Source organism: Oryzias latipes, chromosome 15 (assembly GCF_053564925.1).
Source record: "Oryzias latipes strain Hd-rR chromosome 15, Olatipes_Hd-rR_3.1".
In the NCBI taxonomy this organism is placed as follows: Eukaryota; Metazoa; Chordata; class Actinopteri; order Beloniformes; family Adrianichthyidae; genus Oryzias; species Oryzias latipes.
Window position 1 is genome coordinate 11,494,628 of NC_136251.1, and position 25,309 is coordinate 11,519,936.

The 25,309-nt window shown below is 39.0% G+C and overlaps 1 protein-coding gene across 3 annotated transcripts in view; it reads right to left on the reverse strand.

The window, feature by feature from the left end:
• ltbp1 (latent transforming growth factor beta binding protein 1) overlaps window positions 1–25,309 on the reverse strand; it is a 131,707-nt gene that overhangs the window by 74,600 nt on the left and 31,798 nt on the right. For all 3 annotated transcript variants that reach the window (XM_011472800.4, XM_011472798.4, XM_011472799.4), the window contains exons 3-4: window positions 24,428–24,740; window positions 10,811–10,950 (exon numbers count right to left, since the gene is read on the reverse strand). In XM_011472800.4, coding sequence (XP_011471102.1) covers window positions 10,811–10,950; window positions 24,428–24,740 — 453 coding nt within the window. The remainder of the gene's footprint in view (window positions 1–10,810; window positions 10,951–24,427; window positions 24,741–25,309) is intronic.

Sequence of the window (25,309 nt, forward strand, 5' to 3'; positions counted from 1 at the left end):
ATTTGAGGACAGAAAAACTGTGGAAATCATTTTGAAGATTTGTTCTAAAATGATGTGAAGCAGCAGCGACGTTTATGTTTTGTTTACTGCTAAAGTTAACCAGGATATAGACAGAAACACATTTGAGTGCAGCGTTGTCTAAAGTAACAACTTTTTTTATCTTTGGTTCTTTTTTTTGTTGATTCTGATCTCTTATTCTAAATAATGGTATTGTGTTGTTACCCTTACCATTAGGCTTCACACCCTAAAGGTAACACTACAGTATAAATTATTGTGGTTAAATAAATATGTATTTAAGGAATTTTCATACATATACTAAAAGGAAATGAATAAAGCAACCATTCAAACATAATATATAAAATAGTAAAAATCTTGCCTCGATCTGTGATTCATTGATCTTAATTCATGAATTGAATTGTCGCCTAAGTAACAATCCGCTTCTCTACTCATCAAAATTTCAAGTTGAGCTAAAAGTAAGGCCTGAGATCCATTTTATAATAAGATTACTTTCTTATTTTTATCCTTTTTACTTTTTTATTTATTTTACAGAACGTCATTGTAGAAATACAATGACAATAAAAATCTTTGAATTTTACTTTGATGGTGAATAGAAGTAATTCATCTTCCCAATTCAAAATGGATTTCTGTTTCAGCAAAGTTCTCTACCATGAGCAGCAGTGTATAAGATGCAGCCTCGTCCAAACTACATTTGATTTTCTTGTGTTTTATTAAAAAGACTCAATGATAAATGGAAGCACTCTAAACAAAAACATCCGAGCAGGAGAAGTCGTCTTGTTCCAACTGTTTTTTAAGTTGATTGGGTTGAAATGCTCAGAAAACAAACTTTCAAAATCTGTCAAACATCTTTAAATCCACCTCAAGTATAGTTACTGAGTCCAATAGAGTGATCTTTCCACTCCCAAATGTTATTTAAACGCAGGTACAGAGTCCTTCAGCCCCACAGCTCACTGAATTTCAGCTTCTCTGCTGAATAGTAATGAATCAATGAGAACCCCAGTAGGGGAAAAAATACATGACATCCAGTATCACGGTGGTTTATCATGGATTTTACTGCTGAGATGAGGTTTTTACTCCAGTTACTACAGATGAAAAAAGAATTGTGACGGAAAGCATTGAAAAGTGCTTGAGGAAATAATACGCCTTAAAAACTGATTAAAAACTTTTTTGCAGAGCGAGTTGTGTTATTCCCGGCAGCTTTTCAAGCCGCTCTATGTTCTACACGATGTTAACATGTCAGGGTTTCCTTGACGAGGCTCCTAGGAGTCGGTCCCCGGCCACAGCGATGATCAAGCCTCACTTTCATGCCTTTGTTGCCGCACACTCCTTTTCAGCACACTTGTGCGAGTTAAAGCATATGGAAAGGAAGTCAGCAGAGAATTTCAGACAAACATAGACATCAATCAAGCTGAGGGAAGAAAACGGCTGTGATGAGATTCATCCAAGCTGCAAAGAGCCTGAAGTGAGTTTAGCAAAGAGGAATGACAGTGTGAATAAAAAAAAATCAGGAGGGAATTTCTCTTCTTTTTGATGTTTTCTGCTGTACTTCTGGCTGAAAACAGACAGGGAAAGGAGACCACATAGGTCCAGAGGGGATTCAATGAGGTCCAGGATCACATTAAGGGTTCATTATCAGAGTGCTGAGAGTTTATTGCAGAAATTGGGTTTTTGCGAATAACGTGTCATCACTGGTGAGGCTGAACAGTGAGTCCAAACCTCCTTGTATGGATGCAACTTTCTGGTGAGAAAAGATTTCCCACATTATTATTACAGTCTGACAGAAATGCAGTGGGCAGCCCGAATGAAGCACCCTCAGACAGACTCTGCTTCCCCTTCGCCATTTTTAAGTACTGACCTCAAGTCTGCACCAAGTGAACAGAACTGGGTCCAAGAGCGCGGGGTTCACTGAAGCAGAAAACAGTCATTCCAGGTAAACAATCAGTTATATGAGGCTGTCAACACAGCTGTCACATATTCAAGCCAGCTCAGTTTTCAAAGGGCCAGGGCCAGTCAAAAGCTCCTTCTACAATTCAGTTCATTTTCTCACAGAGGACAAGTAGACTTCATTCTTAGTCCATTTGATTTAATGGCTGGATGGAAGGTAAATATAAAAAAAAATCAATCTCAGCCTGATTTAAAAAGGAAACCAAGTGGAGCAGGTCAGTTCATCAAGGAATCACAAGGTGGCAAGTCAGTCCTTATTTCTGGTTGTGTGAAACAGCGAAATCTCAGAACACAAAAGTACGAAAATCATGGCTTCAAAATGTCTTCTTTTAGCTCTACAGTTAATTTACTATGGCATAATTATACTATATGGTACTGGGTTTTAACTCAAATTTAATATTTACGCAAAATAAAGATTGTAGTAAAATGAAGGTTTAACTTTTTTAACGACAACATCAGATGTAAAACAGCTTTACTGGGCCTGCTCCAAATTCGGTTTTTATCAAAAAACCAATAGGTCACCATTGTATGAATAAGCATTAAATAATAATTATAAATAAAGTTAAAAATGAAATAAAGTTAAAAATAAATCCCCTCCAGAACAGTTGGCAAAAACGTTTATTATAGCTGTTCATAAGGTTTTGGATTCTTTCTATTCTACAGTATAACATTTCATATCAGGGTATATGGACTGCCTGGCTTAAATACCGGTATTAAACCTGTAGTGGTTACCTGCTGAACTGACCTGGCTCCAATTAGTTTTGATTTAAACAAGCTTCAATCTGGGGTTCAACTGAGTTTTGATGTTTGAGTTTTATTCAAATCCATCTCCATATACTAATAAAAACGATGGACAAACCACATCATCAAATCAGTAAAGTCCCATGTTGTTGTTCACCTTTCAGCATATCCAGTCAGGGGCCGCCACAGCGAATCAGCTTTTCAAGGATTTTACGCCAGATGTCCTTCCACGGTCGGCTATTTTATCCGGGCTGAGGACCGGCACAGCTAGACGCCGATTTAGGGCCCCCTTGTAGTCAGGCCGTAACACGAAGGGTCATGCACAAGGACCCACACTGGATGGAGCTCTCTGTGCACCCTGAGGATTGAACGCCGATTCCCTGCATGCCAGTCCTGCACTTAATCAACCAGGAATATTCGCTTCATTTTTTAGCATTTCATAGACATTTTGTACTTATACATACAATGCATGACACTCTGAATCCATTAAATGTGAGGTTTGCCAAAAAGAGTTTAATTATTTGCTTGAAAAGGAGCCGGAGGAATGCGAAATTCCAGACGTGCTTTTTCGTTGATCAAAATGTAAAAGGCTTACATCTGCTACAAGGAGGTGACCGTCTCTATTTTCAGTGCATGGGGCCTTTTTGATTCTTGTATTGTATTGGCAGAAACTGTGGCCCAAAATGCTGCTTCTCAAAATATGACTTGGACAATTAATCTAAAATACACACACACATCTATGCCAGAAATCCCTGCTCTGATTGCTTCTGGCATTCTTTTTTGGTCACTGCGGTACTGGCAATGCAATCCTCTCTGACCGAGCCCTACGTCAGGGCCAGAACGGCTCGCATTCATCCCAGGTTGTTTTGGCAGTCGGGCAGAGCCGAGGGCTAGCTGACGGGAGACGGGGAATAACTTTCCCAGATGTGGCACCAAAGCTCGCTGCTGACAGGCTGTCTGTCGCGTGGGACAGACCCAACAGAGAGGCTGTGGGCTTCCTGATTTAGAAGAGCAAACACATCTGCTACTTTGACGAAGTGTGCAGCTGACCGCAGGCTGGACCAAACCCAGCCATGGTGTTCCTATTAATGCAGCCACTGTGGCCGCCTCTGTGCAGACACACTTCTTTCAGCAAACCGAGTGTGGCTCAGATGTAAGGTGTTGAGATGCACTTGACTTATTGAAAAGATTGTTTTTTTTTTATGTTTTTCAATACTGAAACAAATGGGGGTTTTTTTCAATCATAGTCAATCACATTTCTGGTCAACAGTCATTCAGAACTTTTCATGTCAACACACAACCTTTAGACTAATTAAGCTCTTTGTTCTAGTTTTACACTTTTGTTTCTTCTGTTCTGTCCATTTGATACAAGGCTTCTGGAGCCACCTACTGCTAAGTAAAGGCGGGGTACACCCTGCAGTGGTCACCAGTCTCTTGCAGGGTCACACACACTTACACACTAACACACTCCTAAGGGCAATTTTAGAGACATCAATTAACCTATGAAGCATGTTTGTGGACTGTAGAAGGAAACCGGAGTGCCCGGAGAAAGCCCAAACAAGGAGAATGTACAAACTCCACACAGAAAAGACCACTTGGATTTGATCCTGGGCCTCCTCACTGTAAAGCGAGAGCATTGACCACCATTCCACCGTGCAGCCATTTTGGTGTTGTAATGTTATGGAAACCATGTTGAAGTTCCCTAAGTCATATCTGGGTTCATTCAATGAACTCTTTAGGTCACACTCAGATGTCTCTGTCTCCTCTTCAAACGCCCCTCCTCACATATATCTATTGTGCCTCTTTAAGCCTTTTATTATGTGGAATCTGGAATTTGTGGACATAAGTTTGAGGGGTTCATTGTTTGGCTCTTCTGTCTCTGACAAAGTCTGGGGTACTTGTCCCTTCATTAATTTAGTCAACCATGCCACCTATCCTCCGTGTGATACCAATTTAACCTAAAACAAATCAACTACACCACATAAGACCAAATCAGTCAAATGCTTTGTGTCAAAACTAAAAAGAGTGTGTAAGCAGTGCCTCAGCACAGAGCTCTGAGGGAAGTTGTGAACAAATACACAATCTAAGTACTAAGAATAAATACTGGGACTGCAAAAATAGGAACAGCAACAAATCAGTTCATTCCTTGTGCTTATTAAACATAAATATACCCTTTTATTGCAATTTGATTGATTCCCAAACAGAGTTAAAAAATAGCTCTGAGGGTTTAACAGGTTAGGGTAAACGGAGGGGGTTGACTCAGCTGGAGTGAGATGTGGGGCAAGTTCTTAAGGGACAGAGACAGACTAAACTAAATCACGCAGCTGTAATAAATCACTAATTCGTTTTCCCTCTTCATATAAACTAATATGCCAGGAACCAAACAAACGACCTCAGAGCCGACATTTTGAAAAACCTCAGTATTAGCAGCTCTTTCATTTAAGTTAAGTAAAAGCAGAAACACAGACTCTGTTGTTGCTTTGAAAACTGAAGTGTGAGCACAAACTCCTGCAGTTGTCTCTATCTATCTGCACACAGCAGTGGGTCATTAGTCACTTTGCCAAGAGCTGTCTCCTTACAATAAAGTGCCAGACGTCCTATAAAGCCTGACATTGATAACAAGGCTATAATTTATATGTGACGCCAGATTTGTAAAGAATATATATATATATATATATATATATATATATATATATATAACTTCTTCAGATAAGGTTATCCTTGCTGCAGATAAACAATGAAGAGCAATGTGTGTTACGTTCAGAGGCCACAGAATTATTAAATATTTCCAATGTAACAAGGCTGACTGTGAGGAATACTTCCTCAAGCAGCCGAGTGGGAACAATATCAAGAATGCAAAACGAGACAGTTATGAGGAAGAAAGTTCACTCATTCTGGAAGGGAGACCTGCTGAAACTATAAAATGAAGAGACTCAATAGCAGGAATGGAAATTCTGGAAAAATGAAAGAGAGTTTGAGATTCTATGTTTTAGGTACTCATGCTGGCTCTTAAAATATGGGAGTGCAACAATAATAACCAGAAAGACCAACCTTTTTATCTCCAATGGATGAAAATCAGAAATTGTTAAGAAAAAAATTAGAAAATAATGTGTTTGCTTAAAGATAAGTTTACACCAGGCATGTGAAGTTCAATAATGTGCTCACACATCTTGAACACCCGTTTAATCCTAGTGTTCAAACTGGACTGTCGCTTAAGAGGCTTAGTGTAAAACGTAGAACGGTGAAAATCTCTCAGATCTAGCTCCAGGCAGGCTTATGCTGTCACAGCTCTATTCTGATATATGAAAGACTTGGTGTCATATAAATCCAGCCCGGCACAAACCATGATTATTGACTTTTACTCTACGATCAATTTTTAAACAATTTGCACTTCCATGAATAACAAGGGACACTATCCAAATATGTCACCTCCATCTGACCCCCTCCTCTGCATCCTCCAACCAACCAAATGTCCTTCTTGACTACATCCATGGTCTTCCTATAGGGCTCCTTCCTGGTAGTTCCAACCTCAACATCCAACACCGTCAATATCCTTCCTCTGAATAGGTCCAAAACCCATTCAATATGCTTCCCTGCATTTATTTCCAAAAATGTCTAACATAATCTGTACCTCTGATGTCTTCTTTTCATATTTTGTCTATCCTCATCACTCCTACAGAGAACCTCAACATCCTTATCTCTGCTGCCTCCAGCTCTACCTCCTGTCTCTGAATCAGAGTCTCTCAATCAACAACATGGCTGCTCTCACCACAGTCTCACCGCCTTCTTCCCCTCAGTTGTTATTTCAGAATCTCAATTTTAACTTTTCCAACCAATACTTTCTTTCTTTAAAATGAACATGTGGCTTTTAATGACAGTCTAAGCCTTTCAGATTTGTTGGCTTCCCAACAGCATTCATTTTTTTAACAGAGAAAGAAGTAATTAGAGTTTTGTTTGCCAAATTTAAATGAGGTAATTTAGTCGAGGTTGGAAAAGCACTAATCACAGGACAATTTTAATGAAGTCTCTGGTCCGATTAGTTGTTCTGTGGAATTTAGAAGAGCTGGCTGTTCATAATTTTAAAAGCACAGTTAGTGTTGACTATTCTAGCATATTCTTTAATAGGCAAGAGCAGACTAATCAGGTGGCACTTCCAAAACAGCTTTATGTTCTGTAGCAGGCGAATCCAATAGTTAGATTTTTCTAAGGACACATCCACAAGCAAGGAAAAACTTTAAAACAAACATGACTTTATGACCTTAAACTTTATAACAGACAACTATATATATATATATATATATATATATATATATATATATATATATATATATATATATATATATATATATATATATATATATATATATATATATATATATATATATATATATATACACATATACACACACACACACACACATATACATATATATATATATATATATATATATATATATATATATATATATATACACAGAAGCAGAGCACAAGTTAATGACATTGGTCAATAAATGGCTTAATTGTTCAGTTTGTTAAAGTGCATGACTGGCACTCATGAAACCGGGGTTTTACTCCCAGGGGCAGCAGAATAAATTATAGATGGGGTATTAACATTAACAACACAAATCTCTCTCTATACATAAAATGCCCCTCTCACCCTGAGTTGGTATCCATAGTCAGTCTTGTTGATTATTTGGCTGAGGGGGTGTAGACCTATGCACGTCTGCTTGATATATGCCACATTTGATGGACACTTGTAAAAGTGGCTTGCCATTGGCTTCAAAGGGGATTTTCCACAGCAGCACGTTCACATCACATAACTTCTGTCCAAAAGACTGTTCAGGTAGGCTTTTCTGGAGCCAGCTCACCAATTTTGTTGGAGATGCAAAGATGCTGGATTTTTTGGACTATAAGTTGCTTCAGAGTATAACTCTTACACACCGAAAAATGCACCATAAAGAAGAAAAAATTATATATAAAGACACTGGAGCACAAGTTACATTTTTGGGGAAAAAACAAAATAGGAAACCAAAAACAGACGTTTTATTTTGCCTCTCATAATAACGGAATAGATAACAAATATAGACTTAATATCTGCACACTTCACTATCATAACCATATCTAGCTTCATGAAACATAGGAAGAATTAAATAAGAGTCTAGAATAAATGCGCAACATGTGATCAATAATTCAGATCACCATAGCATAAAGAACATGGTAACTAGTCAACTAAACTCTTTATATAACTTCAAATCGTTAAATCTGTTGAATTCTTTATCCTCTGTGTTGGTTTTGAACAACGCCAGAGCTTCTTCTTCTGCGTTGCTGTCAGTAGCTAATACTGATACACATGCCAACAGTGCCCTCTAATGGGTAAATGATGAACACATGAGCCTTTTTTTTTATTTCATTTAAGTTTCACCCGAGTATAAGTCTCACCCCCGGCCAAACTATGCAAAAAAGAAGAAAAAATGCAACCTATCCTCTGAAAAATACGGAACTCAAAAACGTGATTGAAAAACGTGTTTTTTTCCACTAACTTATGTAAGTGATGTTAAGCAGAAATGTAACTTTAACCAAAGCTATAAAGTTATTCAAAACAAATAATAATAATAATAAAGAATTCAAATAAAAATTAGTACTAAAAAGTAAGTAGAACAACCATTGGTACAAAGAAATGTGTGCCTTTTTTCATCTGTTCCTTGGACATTTCTTTGGCGTTTTAAAGCATGCTTGCTGAAATCAAAAGAAGGTACAGAGTTTACTTTGAAATGTGGAAAATTGAAGGCTGTCTGTTTGTGCGCTCTAAAGCCAAACGTCTGCTCTCTCAGTTGACCTCACCAACAGACTGTGGTCAGACACTAAACCACAGAAAAATATGAGCTTTTTTCATAAAGTAGATCTTCAGCAGGGAGTCTGATATTGAACTTGTTGAATCTTAGACAACCTAACAGAGCATAGGAGTCTGTGATGAATGGTTGTTGTTGATTTGGCAGTTGTCAGGCTTTAAACCCCCATAACCCCCCCCCTCAATGTTTTGGGTGTTAAGAGAAAACAAGGCATGCTCAGAGCATGGCTGCAGCAGACAAACAAAGGCCGTCTCATTCATCTTAAGTGAACAGAGATCAGCCCGGAGTTCACTGGTATTATTCTGTTTATGGCTTTGAGTGTGAAAAGTCATTTAACACTGTAAACAGAGAAAGTGTGTCCAACTGGGAGCAGATAACAGGTATTCAGAGGCTCAACTCCCATCCATATCCATTTAAACACTTTTCACAACAAAATGTGAGGTTTTTCATGGATGAAATTGTTATTTTCTTCCATCTCCCACCTCTAATTCTCACACTCCCTACTTTGGTCTGAAATTGCCCTTGGAAAATGAGACTAATATTTCATTTTGGACAGCTCCAAGCAGCAGGCAGTGCTTAAGTCTTTATGCTATTACGGCTACAGCTGCAATTTGAACAAATCCTTTCAGTGCTACATTCTCCCTACATCCACATGGCGTCCCAACAGACTTCATATACTGTGTAAAACGAAGGGCTTTAGGGAACACACACAAAATATTACATTTAAACCGTGAATGAAAGTGAATAAAAAACAGCTTTTTTACTAAGTAACACTCAACAGAACCACCCTGGTGGTTGCCTGGTGAAGTGATCTGGCTCCAGCTGATTTTATTTGTCTGCTCAAATAAAAAGCTAAGTTTGCCCCTTAGTTTTATCATATTTCTAACTTTTCTTTTAATAAAATTTTCCAAACACTCAAGCAGTTTTTTATTACACTAAATTTACTTCAAACATCCAGTGAAGATAACTTTATTTTAAAATGTGCCTTAACATTACTGCAACTGAAACAAAACACTTTACATAAGAGGCCAAACATAGTAAAGGCTAAAAATACATTGAAAAAAACTGTTAGCAAAAATAATAAAGCAACAATAAATCAAAGCCTTGGACATGAAAAGAAGCCCTTGGTAGCTTTTTTTTAAAACGGACAGTGAGGACGCCTGTTAAATATTCTAAAACTAATTAAGCTTTTGTTTACTTTACAATTTGTGGAAAATTCCAGGTACTTTGTTTTCCTCCCAAACTGCAATAAACTTTGATTGACTCACGGCGACAGAAGCAGCAAACCATCGTAAAGGATGCTCTCTACAATATCATGATCCAACCTCTGTCTATTTTAGAAAATCTCTAATTATTTAATGTCTGACATTTAATAAAAAAAATGTTGGAGTCTTACATATATCCAGCATTTAGCTCACATGTTAATCCTAGTTGTCTTTACCAATCACCGTCTTTATTTAGTTGAGAATCAAGATGATTACTTGGCATAAAACAAAGTCGCGCCTTGGATAGGATTGACCAATGGCAGTTCTGTAACAAAGGGATGATGGGAGATTTCTTAAAAACACAATAATGTGTCTATTGGTAGCATGCATAAGCTGTGACCTGCCTCAGGAAGAGATTAGAGAGGCAAAGACTTTTATCAGCTGGTCAGCACAAGTTCAAACTGAATGACGTCTGGCACCATTGGAGTTTTGGAATAGGTGCCCCTGTATGTTTTCTTTCTTCTGTTCACAGAAGCTTAAAAAACAATTGTCTGCATTTGAATCTGCTTTCTTTAAGTTCCCCCTGTTCAACCACAGACAGAGTTTTCTACCCCCAATATTATTCACAATCTGCTATTAAAAAAAGAATTAAAAGGTTCAGTGAATTTCTAAGATACCCAAATCCTAATTGCAATTCAATCTTGTTTAGTCAAATTCTGAACCGGTTTAACCTTTATAGAGTATTATTTTTAGCATTTTGTGCATTTGTTTCTAAGCAGTTTTTTCAAAACTTTTGACTACATTTATGAAATGTGGATTTATTTACATAAATTTATTTCAGAAAAAACTGAAATGTCTCCTGTTTTTTCATCAGTCAGACTCTCGTTTCTTTCAGTCAATTCTCAAACACAATTCCTGAATGATTGCCAAGTTAGATATATCTCTGCAACGAAACCCCACCTCCACCCCAAACAGATTAAACCATGCAAGACAGCCTTGAAGTTCCATAATATTTTCTGAAAGTATGACATAACTGATATGAAAAGAACTTACCATAGAGGGGATTGTGTCCCATGCTTAGAGGGATGGGCCTCTCAGGCTGGACGTGTGTGTGTCTGCTGTGTGTGTGGTAGTATTTGGGTTTTATGATGTACTTCTGAGTCTGTCCAGGTTGCAAAGATGCTGGCCGAATCCTGCAGAAAGACAACAATAAAATTCAGCAGAGTGGAAAATTAAACAGATAGATGCTGTGAAGTTAAACAGCCATAAGGCAAATATAAACAATAAACACTGAATTAATTTGGATTTCTACAATTTAAACAGGGTTGAGAATTATGACTCTTAGTTATGTAATGAGGTATTTGCTTCCTGGAAGTCTGTGGACAGAGGGGGTGTTTTTCTTATGACAGCTGATGGACAACATCTGCTACAAAAACAGATAGGAGAACATTGCAGTCCACACAGGGCAGCACAGCATCATCTGTCAGTCAGCTGAAATTTACTGAGGATTCTACTCTATTAGTGTGCAGCCCCTTGCAATACCCTTGTGCTATCCTAGGCACTTTAACATTGGGAGTTGGCTCATCTAGATCCACTAGACAGTGCAACAGAAACTTTTTTCTTCAATGATTTGTGATCTTCACTGGTGTCCATGGATTACATAAAATCTCTCCACCTTTATCCACCTTTGTCATGGTAGGGAGAACACGTCAATGTAAGGGTGGGGTCATCTAAGATAGCACAAGGGTTAAAACTCATCCTCAATTGTTGCAAGTTTCCTTGACTTCTGTCAGAAAAAAAATCCTCTTTTGTTTTTGCACGCTTGCCACCTTAGATGAAAAAAATATCATTTCTTTGTTTTGAATTTAGTCTTGGCTTAATTTCTTACAAGACTTACAATCTGTTGGACTGAGAAATAAAAAAGACTCATCTGACAGCTCAAGCCAAGAGCCCTTTTCTGTTTGTCTGAGACTCCCATAGTAATGAAAATTGTAACCAAACTTGGCAGTGAACTGGAGATCCTGGACAGAGACAATGACTTTGGGCAAACCATGAAGATTAATTACATGTTGCAACTCAGCGTTGGTAGTGTAATTGCCTGACAGCAATTTGGGAAGTTGAATAAAGTGCAGTATCTTGGAAAAATAGGAAATGATGTGTACTTATATAGTGCTTTTCTTCCTTGCTTTATAGTTCAACTTGCTTTACAGTCACAGTCCTATTCATCCATCCACACACACATTCACACACTGATGTCAGCTCTGCTGCGTTGCAATGGCACCAACCTGTACCCCCAGGAGCAATGTGGGGTTCAGTGTCTTGTCAAAGGACACTTCGAGACATGGGCAGGTAAAGCAGAAACCAAACTTGTCAACGTCCAATCAGAGGTTGACTGCTCTACATTTGCACCACTGCAACCCTTAATTGGTCCACCACTGTGAGAAAAACAATGTGTTCCAGAGACCAAGGGAGCCAACAAAATCCATAGAACTACGGAACCACGGCCACCTAAAAACAGACAGAAGTTGTAAAAAATCCACATGGCATAAGGGTGGAACACTTGGCCGTAGCACAGTTGGAATAAGCCATTGTGTATTCTCCAGTGTCTTACCCCAGTGATCCCCCAGCCACCAATATCTTTTCCTGACCAGAGCACAGTTGGTGCATACCCCAGGATGGTAGTGGAAACAAAACGCAAAGGCTTAAGTGAGCACCTTAGAATTAAGCTCCCTTAGTACGTAAAGGTACTCTGGATAACACTGAAAATGATGGGAACTCGAAAGAGAGAGACTGTTTAGCTTCACCCTCAACATTCACCCTGGTGGCTGCCAACTGAACCCACTCGTGTAGAATAAACTCTGGTGTGGTATTGTGGGTCCACCTCATTCCTGCCTGTCAGCTTTGAGGTTCTTCTCTCCTGGATGATATGACAGGTCAAACCAGAACCAATTAAAAAAATATAAACCACAAGCTTGGGGTGTCTTAGCAGTGTGGAGACACTCCAAATTCTCTTGGACAGCCAACGATACAGCAATACTCAAAAAGGCTCAGCAACATCTACACTTCCCGAGGGTCCTCAGGAAGAACAATCTTAACACTAACCTGCCACTAACCTGACCTTCTACCGTCCTGACATATTGTGTTACAGTATGGTTCTGGAGCTGCACCATCGCAGACAGGAAGAGGCTGCAGACAATTGTAGAGACAGCTTAGAAGATCATTAAAATTCATCTAGCAGTGTGAGGATGGGAGCTTGGTCAACTTGTGCTTTAGCGCCTTAAGAGTATGGCCAGCCTGAGGAGTTTAACAAAACCATTGCTTAGAAGAAGTTAGACAATAAAGAAGAGCAGCCACAACAGCAAATATCAATCACCTGCAGTAGTAAGCAATGCCAAAGAATTGTAGTGGTTGCTCAGAAATTGATGGTGCGACAAATTCAGGTAAATGAATCACCAATGACAGAGTCAAGCGGTCCATGAGGGGGAAATAAAGTTTTTTTGAGTTTGTTGAACATCTTATGCTGGATTCACTCCAAATGCGATTTGCATGGCGAATTTGCATCCTCCACCTCTGTTTAGATACTAGAGGCTCCCACTGCATGTGGGAGATACTACCGCAGGAGCTGTGTCTGAATGATGAATTCAGCGGTACTTCCGTCTCTCTGTGACTCAATTTGAAGACTTGTTGACCCGTAATAGATAGAGGGAAAAAATAAAAATAAGAATAAAATAAGAGGACATTTATTATTATTGTTGCAATGTAAATAAGAAAGATATCTAAAAGTTCCGGAGAAAAATGATCAGATTCTCCTTCATGTTGGTTTTGGACTCCAACCGCTGATCATGTCAACACATCATGGGTGAAGCTGAACTCCTCATGGGTTGTTGGTATGAAGCAAATTCTTAACCAAAGTTCAGATATTTGGTCTCGTTGTGCCAAAACTTTGCCATATGTCAGAATTGTCACCAAGCCGCGTTGTTGGCCACCCAAAATGCTCTGTCGCCACACCACTGCCAAGCAGCATTGTCTTACTGAATCACTGAAGCAACAACATTTCACTGCTTGCATGCAACCACATTGCTAATGCAGTGTGTCTCCTAAAATCTGCACAATACAGCAATTCATGCTAAAAGAATATTGCAATGTTTTCCAGGGTATTAAAGGAAAGTGCAACTTAAAATATATATATTGCATTTTTTCATCTATTTTTTAAAAGTATGTTAAAAAATGCTCTTTATCAAAACTAATCTCTGCAGTAGAATGTTCCATCCAGCCTCTGATGAACACACTAGGCTGTGCATTTTGAGGGGAAGCATGACAAAAATAGGCAACTATAGGGAACACAGAAGAAGCCTGTGTTTTACACAAAGATAGCATAGGTGTTTTGTGTTTTCTCACTGTTGTCAGCCAGCTGTCGGTTTTCAAACTACTAAGCATGCTCTCTTAATAGTAAGAGTGAGGGTGCAAATACTCATGTAATTGGAGATACGTTGTGTTTGAAAGCCTTCATTTTCTGTTAGGTCAGACAGGCTCTATGCATCTCCTAATAACTGCAGGATGGAGAGTACTAAGCGTTGTCTCAATCAAATGATGCATGTGCCCTAAACTGTAATCATCCTCTGTGAATTTCAATAAGCAGCTTATCACAGCACAGACAGATCAATCTCTTAGGACAGATAGAGGAGAACAGTTCTGAAGATGTATGAGACTCACAATAATGATTGTCAATCATCTCTGAGTTCATTTCTTGTGTCGAAAGGTCCAGACTGACAGCAGTTTCATTCTTAGAGGATTGTGCTAGCAGCATTTACTTTTTTGTAGGGGTGTAACGATTAATCGACTCAATCGAATTTCTATTCCTACAATCCAACCAGATCTGACTAAGGCAAGTTGTTAATTAAATCGAAATGAACTATACCATTATAAAAATGTTTCAAAGTTAGATAAATTGCTTATATCGATATTGGAAAATTCCATTTGGCTTGAGACACGGTAGGTTTATTCTATTATAACGTAAAATAGACAACGTGCATCACAGCAGACAACAGACATGTGATGGCAGCAAAAACTAATCATTCTAGGCCAATGTGTGCAAACACTTTGAATTTAGCAAAGACATGTGACCATATAGTGTGCTAGAATGTTCCAATAATGTTCCCTTTGGATTATTTTGATGAAGAAAAACAACAGTGGGCTGAACTTTATGAAAACTATAATGTGAATGTATTTGACATTAATTCTTGTTTAATTCAATCCAATTCAATATTTCAATACTGCTGCTTATGTCAATTAATAATTTCCCAAGTAACGTCTGTTCTGATCTATCTGAAATTCCTGCATGGTCTCACTGCACTCTCAAAAGTAGACAAACAATCCTGCATTGGTGTCAGCTCCTTACTGCATCAAGTTTCCGAAAAGTTTGTGAGTTTGCACCTCTCTTTCTGCACTGTCATGGTTTCTTGTTTCCACTCCATATGCACAGAGCTTTTAACACTTTTATTGGTCAGACTGTCCATCTGGATTCGGACCTTAAGCTTTGGTCACGTGCACCCGTACGCCGGTAGAAGGTCTTTGGGTTACCCAGGCCCATGGAGGGTTTTAAAGAGGAGTGGACGCATCTTTTTTTTTTGCTTTTTTTTTTTTACTTGTCCTGTCCAACAGCTGGGCAAACAGATGAGAGCTGAAGGCCTCTTGTGTTAGACATATTTTACTTTAACAATAGGGGTTATAAATCTTCTGACAAACCAGAGGTATGTCTGAATAAACTCCTTTTGTAATTGAGGCCAAACTTTATTCATTTTAATCCTCTTTGAAAATCTTTTGTGTTGGACCGGACGGAAAAGCTAAGGAAGGAAGAAGAGAGAGGGATGTTAGAGAGAGGGAGGGATAGGAGGGTGAGTATAGAAGGGGGGGGGGGGGCTTGAAGCAGCATAAAGGAACAAGTTTCTGGATGTTTATCATTACGGTAAGGTTCAGATGTAATACAAATCTAGAAGGGGTGGGGTCTGTCCACACACACACTCAAATGTTATAAACATACCTGTTGGCTCCAAAAATGTTCACATGTCAACATGTACACAATACAGATAGTGTTCACACACGCATATTTTTGCATTCAAACCAACTAGTGTGAAATATTTCATTCAGTCACGCAAACTATTTGTGCAAAAGGTGAGCTAACACCTGTGCTCAAGTGAGTGTTTATGTTCTTCTAAAATGGATGATGGAATGTAAATAGAAGGAGGGAGAGTTCCCAGTCATCCCCACACCAAGACCCCCGCCGCAGCAGCAGCGGCAGCCAGGACCCCCCAACACCCGCACGGCAGCAGATAGAGAACAACCGCCCCCCGGGCCAGGGCAAGCAGGAACGCCTCGGGGCCCCCAGAGCAGGGACGCATGGGGGGGACGGAGAGAGCAAGCTCCAACCCAACTAGGAGAGCAGCCCCCCTGCCGCCGGAGCGGATGCATCTTAAGGGGTGTGTCTTGCAGTTCCCCTGAGGCTAATACGGCCATCTCAGGGGATGTCTATGAAAATTGAACTCTTGAATGTTGTGCTTGTGTTGAGTGCATCATGAAGTATTTGTAGGGATAATGTAAGTTGCATGCATTAATGACGTACAGGTGATACTGTCGAATGGAGCCCTTACGCCACACTCTAGTCGTTGCACGGGATGTACACGTTAGGTAAGTGCCGTAGGAGTGTCTGCGTGTTGTGTAAGTCTTTACTACGACCTGTCACTCGCAGCATGCCCATATGAATAAAAGTGCATGAACATTTTTGCTCTCTGGTTCACCGAGCGGTCTACAACTTTGATTATTTTGGTGGGCCACCTGCATGCTCTGTGCAGGTTTGCTCATTTTTTGCCCACAGTCTCAGCTCATATCTACCGTAAGGGCAGTTGTGACAAAGGCTTTAGTGAATCACAGCAGCTTTTGTTTAAAAGTGAAAAGAAGAGTCTTGGTTTCCGGGAAACAAGAGTTTGTCGGTTTAGTTCACAGAGTTTAGGTTAGTCCCACACCTGACCAAAGAATTAATAGTTCATTCACAATTGCCACATTTGGCAATTTGGCAAAAAGAAAAACAAAAAAGGCGATTGGGCAGGGCAAATTAACAGCAAGCCCCCAGTGGTTACTTGATGGACTACATCTGGTTCTCCTTTCAAATAGGCCTCAATAGGAAAAAAATGGGTTCCAAATAACCAGAAGATCAACCACATTCCCTTGTCAAATGTGGAAAAAAGTCTAACTGGAGCTAAACTGTTACAGATCTTCAATTTGCCAACTTCCCATTTGCTTTTATGATAAAAGTCAAGTAAAACAAAAAGTATTATAGGCCGAGCTTTGACTATACAAATGTAGAAACTTTAAAACTTTTTTAACTGCTTTATCTCAACTGCCAAATGTCAAATGAGAAAAACTCTGATCTTCTAACTTTCTTTCATTATTGTAATAATATTTCACAAGGGCTCAGAAACCAAACAAAACTCTAGACCAATAAATGAAATTTGTGTTTTTTTAAGCAGGCCACATTCCAGTACCACATAAACATGGCCACAAGCAGAAGAACAGGGAAGAGCTGATAAACCTCCATGGATAGACGATTGTTAATGGAACATATTTTCATCTCATTCATATGATAGCCCCCCTGACGCAGTATAAATAAACAGAAAGTGATAGCCATTTAAATAGCTGCGCTATGGCCCTGTAAGGTTGTAAATAGAGCTTCTGTTCACATTATGAAACTGTGTGTACGCTTTCATGTGCCCACATGCTCAGTGTTGATGAGCAGGCTGGTGATTTCCACCACAAACACAAACCAGTATCAAGTATTTGAGCTTGTGGGTTCAAATAACCACATGTAAATATGCAACCATGGCCATTTAAACAAGGACAGTAAGTACACCCACTGACAGACATTTTATAAAAGGGGAGGAGGGTGAGTCTATGTTCAGAGGAGAATGTATTTTTATCACCACTATTTACAAGCCTTAGCTGAACACACACTTCCCCAAATGACTGCCCACTGAACTTAAAGCACTGACAGATGAAGAGAACGGTCAGCTTTACAGAATGTTGAGTCCTGCTATGCTGCTTTGACAAACGTCACACACATATTATTGTTGCTAAAGACTAACAAAGGTTTGAAGATCCAATTCTGCAGACATGGTTTATGTGCAAACTTTTATTTCATCTATTAATCAAATTACGTGGACCCAACTATGCCATAAGATGCTGCCAATTCAACATCTGATGAATAAAAACAGACATATAACGTTGTTTTTTTGTGGAAGGTCAAATGCAAAAACAGATGTTGGTCCATGCTTGATAACTTCAAACTGTTGTTTTCTGTATGGTTTCATCTCCTTTTCTTAACAAAACTGCTTCAATTCATGGAGGTGTCCAGACTTTGTTTAATGCTAACTTTATTAAATTGACCAGAAAAACTATATTTCTAAAAGTAAATTATGTTAAATATCAGGCTACAACAACTCATGATAGGACGGAGACGCAAGATAGTTAAGGTCAATGTTCAAAGAGTGAAGATCTTTAAATAATTAATTTATAAATATATTTTTTTAAATCACAGACGATAGGATGGTGCAAATACATTTTCTTAAGAAGGCTACTACGGTGGTCCAGAAGGGTTCAAACACAACACTTTAGATTTTGCAACACAACACAATAACTCAAAACACAATACAATTGCTCACAACACAACACTTTTAACTCACAACACAACATAATAACTCAAAACCCGAAACATTAGCTCACAACACAATACAATAACTCACAACACAATACTTTCACAAAAGGAAACTAGCGTTGTGAAAGTGTTGCGAGTTATTGTTTCGTGTTGTGAGTTAATTGTTTTGTTAATTCTTTAATTAAGTAAATTTTTTAGTGTTGCGACGAATTGTAGTGTGTTATTTTGTTTTGTGTTGCAAAATCTAAAGTGTTGTGTCATGACCCTTCTGGGCCACCGTAGAATACCTAACAAAATTGCCTTCACTGATCAAGCACACACAAAAAATTTCAATTGTTGTAGAATAACACTGTCATGAAACACAGAAACTCTTTTAAACTATCTTGGCATTACCCAACTCTTTCTTGTACGGTGATGTTGTGTGGATTTAGGTGTTTTTTTCACCTCTACTATCTCATTGAAAAACCTGTAAAAGTTATCAAAAAGAAATCAAAGGCTGTTTGAAGAGCCAAGCTACAAAACACATGAAACACATCACTATGCCACAGCAATGCTTGCTGCATGAAAGTGCACTCTGAACTGCTGCCGTACTGACTGAGTACAAACTCAAAGTGAATCATTGAGAGAGTAAAAAAGGAGCTCAAGCTCTAAAAACAATTACATTTTAGTTGTTTATGTGCTCTTTGGATCCTGACCGGTTTACTTATCGTTAAAGGCAGAAATCCGAATGATAAATGGCGTTTAACTTTTCTACACTTCTTTACACACCTTTCACGTAAAAAACAGCTCAAGGTGCTGTACATAAAAACAAAAAAGAATGCATAAAAAACACCAATCCCTATTCATGCAATAAAATAATGAAATACACAAAAACAAACACAAGTTAAAGAGAGATGACTAAAGAAAAAAACTAAAGAAGAGAGAACCCAGAAGGCGCGGTTACTATATTATTTAACAACCCTCCTGCATGTGTAAACTTCTGAGCAAAAGATTTTCAAGTCAATGCTGCGACAGAGCTATTTTCAACTTTCTACTCATCTTCATGCCAATGAGCTGCTCCCTTTAAGTGCCACCAAAATTAATCATCATGCAAAAGGCCTAAATGTAATTAACAGACTGAATGTTCCTCCTGAGTTTGATCTCTGCACTTGCATTTTGTTTTTAAAAATAATGTGGGTTGTGTTAACCCAAAATTAAAGGTTTTGTGGTCAGTACTGCGACAGATGTATTGGAGATGTCCAAGTTCATGAGCAAAACCACAAAGTTAAAGTGATTCTAGTGTTTCTATGGAAAAACACGCCTCTAAATGCATCAGATTCAAGTGAAATTCTTTCAGGCGAGTGATTTGAAGATGAGTCATGCGCTGGACCTTTTGTCTTCTCTGCTTGAAATGTTTCTCTTTTCATCCAAGTAGTTTAATCACACAGGGCTTTTGTTGTTGAATGAAGTTCATGCAAGTTGTTCAAGTGCTGCAATGTTGTCTAAAGAGCATTGTGAATGCTAAAATAATGAAAGAATTTTAAATTTAGCACAAAAACAAAGAGCTAGAATGATGGCAACATCAAGCCCTCCATTTCCAGATTTAACCAAAACCAAGAAGTGCCAAATGTTGCAGTTCCAGGAAAAAACCTCTACAGAGAGGTTGCAAATGGAACCAATTTCTATTTGTTTTTTTAGTTTGTTTTTTTAAAGGAAGTAACCGCTGCATGGTGGCGAAGTGGTTAGCGCTCTTGCCTCACAGCAAGAAGGCCCCTGCTTCGAATCCGGCTGGGGGACCTGAACCAGAACATCAATGGGGGCCCTTTCTGTGTGGAGTTTGCATGTTCTCCTTGTGCATGTGTGGGTTTTCTCCGGAGTCTCCGGCTTCCTCCCCTCGTCCAAAAACATGCTTCATAGGTGAATTGGCAACTCTAAATTGTCCCTAGGTGTGAGTATGAGAATGAATGGATGTGTGATATGTGGCCCTGTGACAGACTAGCGACCTGTCCAGGGTGTCCCCTGCCTTCGCCCATAAGTGGCAGAGATAGGCTTCGGCAGCCCCGTGACCCCAAAAGGGATAAACAGAAGAAGATGAATGAATGAATGAAGTAATTTTTTATTGACTGGCAATGTCAAATTTTACACTAAAAATTACTTATAGTCTGGTTTTGAAGATCTTTTTACTGTGTGCAAAAAGGGTACAGGGGGAGGGGGTGATTCTTTAAGGTCCAAATTTGTATTTTTAGGGGAATATCTTTTGATCGAGTTGAATCATAGGGGTGTCCATCAGTTTTAGTGTTATTATGAGGAAAAAGTCCTGTAAAAGTCTCATTCCAAATACGGCGGGAACCACGACATTCAAACCCAAACTGTTAGGAGTAATGAGGGCAGGATTTCTAAACAAAAGTTTTAATTTCAGTCTCAAAAAATATCTGGAATGCCTGAGAACATTGGCACACACTGCTCTATCAAATGGAAAAGGAGAGGGAGTCCAGTGAATGGTTATAGAAGGCTGCTGGTCTTAAATATCAGACAGGGGATTTTACTCATTTCCACATAAACAGATCGGTGAGACAGGGCTGCAGATTGAGGTTTGTGCACTTCTTAAATGTGTGTTCAGTCTTTGCTTTCACTTCTGGCCACAATCACAATCCAGTGCTGACCTCTACACTCCATCCGTCCAAGTCCTCCTCCCCTGAGAGCTGACATTTTCTGCTCTACCGTGACGAACTCGCTGAACCTCACCGTATGAACAACACACCAGCCGAGGGATTTAGCAAAGGAAAGAAAATTTCCTAAAAACTCCTTGTGAAGGATTACAGTTTGGTCCAGAATCAAGAGGTTCTGGTCTGTCTGAAGTTCTGTCGACTCCTTCAGTCTGTGAAAAGACCTTCTAAAGCCCTGAGGTCACAAACTATGACTGTTCTTGGTTCTTGCATCTGAACCTCCAGGTGTTTTAATAGTGTTTTGAAATTATTCAGAGCAATGAAATGTTCCTAATAGGTTGCTTTCATATTGGAGTCAAAAACATAGTAAATTATGTAAAGAAAATCTTAATTGGTTTCTGTCTTCATATGTGTTGTAATGTCCTTGAGGTAATTCCAGCTGTGCTTTCTCATAGCATAGACATGATAAATGTAACCGCTTCAATCGCTTTTATCCAAATATTATTACAAAGAAGGAATTTTTGAGGTAAGGTGACTTACGCAAGGACACATGAACCTGATAAAAAAGGAGTTTGATTTTGTATAGAAACTAGTTTTGGAATGTGAACAGATGTTGAATCCAGTATGAGTGAAGATGCTTCCACACTGGCCCTTCAGGTCTGCACCGGTTTATTGTGTCTGATAGGATGATTTGTTTGGAAGATATGAAAGCTCAGTATAAATTGCGTTTTTTCACATAGTTTTGCCAAGGGTGCGACATCCTCAGGAGCAACTTATGTGTGATTATTTTTAACAAATAAAAATAAGGCTAATATATCCCGAATTTCTCACCAACAACCGTTTAGCGGCTGTTTCCTGTTAACCGCCAAAGGTCACTGTGTGTGTTTGTATCACTACAGACAGCAACGCAGAAATAGCGCTGTCTGAAACAAACATGAAGTTTTCCTCCTGAACTTCATGACGTTTTCTTATTTGCACGGAGACATTATTATTCTTGTTTTTATTTTTTTCTTCCTTGGACTAATGCGGAACAGCAAGTCATCAAACTAGGTAACAGAGACATGGACGTACTGCTGAACACGCCATCATTCAGACGCAGCTTCTGCAGTATTAGGTAAGGACTGCGTTTAAAGAAAAAGACTGAATGATGTCATATACCAGACATGGAGACAGATAACCAGTCATGCTTTCATGTAGCAATGAGGCTAAGATCTTGACAGTAACTTCTCTCACATGTGACAGGAGCGTCTAGTTCACACGTTTTTGAACAACCACTGAGCATCAAACTTGATGGGCAATGAAAGAGAGTCAGCAGGCACAAATTTGGCGCATGAATCGCGTTCGGTCTAGCATTACCATGCCGTTTGGTCTGTATTCAGACTGGCATCAAACGGCCCATTCTGTTACGGACTAAAGCTTGTAAACAAAACCCAGTGACTAAATATCTCTTCAGTCATTGGCCAGGAACTTTAGTTATTGATCAAATACTTATTGTCCACCATCATTTACAAATAAATTCTTTAAAAATCAGACAATGTAATTTTCTGGATTTCTTATCTCATTTTGTCTCTCATAGTTGAGGTTTACCTATGATGAAAATTACAGGCCTCTCTCATCTTTTTAAGTGGGAGAACTTGCACAATTGGTGGCTGACTAAAAACTTGTTTGCCCCACTGTATATAGGTGGATCTTTTGGAGCTTGTCTCAAAAATAGCATGCATGCCCAGAAAAGTGTGGTCACCCCTGCTCTAGAGTAAAGACTTGAAGGACGACTAGACCTAAATATTGCATTAATAAATCTTTTGTTCCTAAAAGGAAGTTGATCTTTGTTACTCTACTGTTAAGTCAGACTCAAGATTTGTTTCCCTATTTTCTGTCAAGCCCTGATCTTACTTTCACAGGACTCTGTATTTCCGTTTTTGACTGTTTCCTTGTTGTTCTGCTGTTTATCACTACTTCACACCTGCTTCCCATCAATTTTTGCTGAAGTTATTTGCCACACATCTTTTTTCTCTTGTATCTTCAGATTTCTCTTTCCATAACAGGTCTGACTCACAGAAAAGCTCTTAACCTTGAAGTTACTGTCCTGGTTTGTTGTCTTGTCTAAAAAAAACACTTAGATTTATGTGGAAACAAAAGAACTGTGTGGGAGACAGATGCTAATGGAGAGCAGCTTTCGAGGACACAGATCTGGTGGCAATTAGCTGTACACAGCTCGAGTCCACATCATTTTACAGCGTGCATTTAAAACAGAGCACATTAACATCCTCTGACATCTGAAATGTTATCCACCCAGCAATGAGATGCGTAAAAACATTATCTGGATGCTGGAGCTCACCACAGACATCTCTTTGGTTCACAGAGGACAGTTTAAGAGGAGAAAATGTGCCGTGAGAATCTGTTCTTTGGAAGAAAATGTTCTGCTGATGCCACGGGCCAGATGAGAACGGACAAGATGGAAAACTTGAAGTTTGAGGAAAAAGGTTGAGGTTTTTACAGCAAAGGTTTGAAGGCACAAGAAGACAGAAGCAGGTGTGCTCCAGCTGCAGAAGACCACACTCTGTGCCACTGCTTTCAGCTATCAGCCAAAAACGGAGGCTCCACTTCACCCAGGCTCTGTACAGTGAACTAAACACGTTTTTTTGTTTGTTTTCATTTTAACGTTCATTCAACCAGGAAGTTTGTTGTTCTTTCACTGGTGGGACCACACCCTAAGAAGGTTCTCTATAGTTGTGTTCCGCACCAGTGGTTTAATCTACAATTCAGAGGTGAATGAATAAATCAACTCCTGCCGCCCTGCAGAAACTATGTCCTTGAAAACGACACGGGTTTTTGAGATTTGGCTAAAAAGTAGAAAATCAACAATAAAAGACCAGTGTGACTACAACAAAGGATGATCTGAGTGGGACTATAATGGCTAATGTATTAAAAATGTATTTTTAAAATGTATCAGCAGGCCTTCCTTACACATTTATAGAAAATGCCTTTCATTTTCAATAGGTCTGACAGTGATCAAGGCTTAGTTTTAAAAAGAAAAACTACAGTTAATCTTAAAAATTCAGATCAGTTATTTCTTATGCATGACTTAGCAAGATAAAAATGTATTCATGTTCTACAAGGTTCAGATGGTTTAACCAGTTTTGTCCAATTTATAAATAAAATGATCTTTTCAGAACTGTAATTTACATTTTTTCTGGTCAATCTATGTCTAATGTTACATTTTGTCTGTGGTTGTAAAAAAATTATATTAATTCATCAATTGATATTAAAAAAGCCTGGAGCCTCTGATGAATGAAGCTTAGATTGGAGGCTGGTACTTACTGATGCTGGATGTGCTGCTGGAAGTAATGGGGTCGTACAAACTGTGGTGCTGCCTTCACAGTTAGCTTCATCTGGGCCATGTTGTTAGCTGAAGCGGATGTGGAGCCATGTCCACTGGGGGATACTTGTTGGGGAATGGGCCGCTGCGGTACCACATTGTTTCCATTGGTGTGTCCGCCTTCAGGCAGTGCTGGATAAGGAAGTGTTTGGACCGTTGTCTGTTCACATGATGCACCGTTTGAGCCCGGTTTGCAGACGCAGAGCTGGGGCCTGAGGCACATTCCTCCATTCTGGCACTGGGGAATGCAGTTGGCTACAACACAAGTCCCAAACCCAAAATAGAGAAAGAAAAGAAACATGAGCATTAGACAAATTAATTAGTGGATGTACAAAAACATTCCTGTTCAAATATAAATGTAAAATACTTATCTAGGAATAAAAAAGGGAGTGGTGGCATAGCTACTCAAGTACAGGATAACAGTTTGAACATGACACCTGATGTATTTTCTAGAAAAACAACTTGTGTTTTTGTGTTTAAAGCAAAATGCAACAGTTTGTAGTTCTACAAATGACCACTAGAGGATGGTTTCAAAAGGGGCAAATTTTCCTAGAATATCACATTAACATTTTTACTTTAACCTCTTAAGGCCATGTCACACAACAACTACGTAAATTTTGCGCATTTCTCACAATTTCATTGTTTCATGATACATGTGTGGTATATATAATTCAGACATACCTGGAACTGTTGTTGAAAGACAACAAATTTGCGTGTGCATCTCACAAAAAATAATGCACAATTGTATTGGACAAAACCCATGACGACATCTGTATGGCGTTTCATCTCTGCCATAAAGGGAAAGGCTGTAAAGACAACTGAGT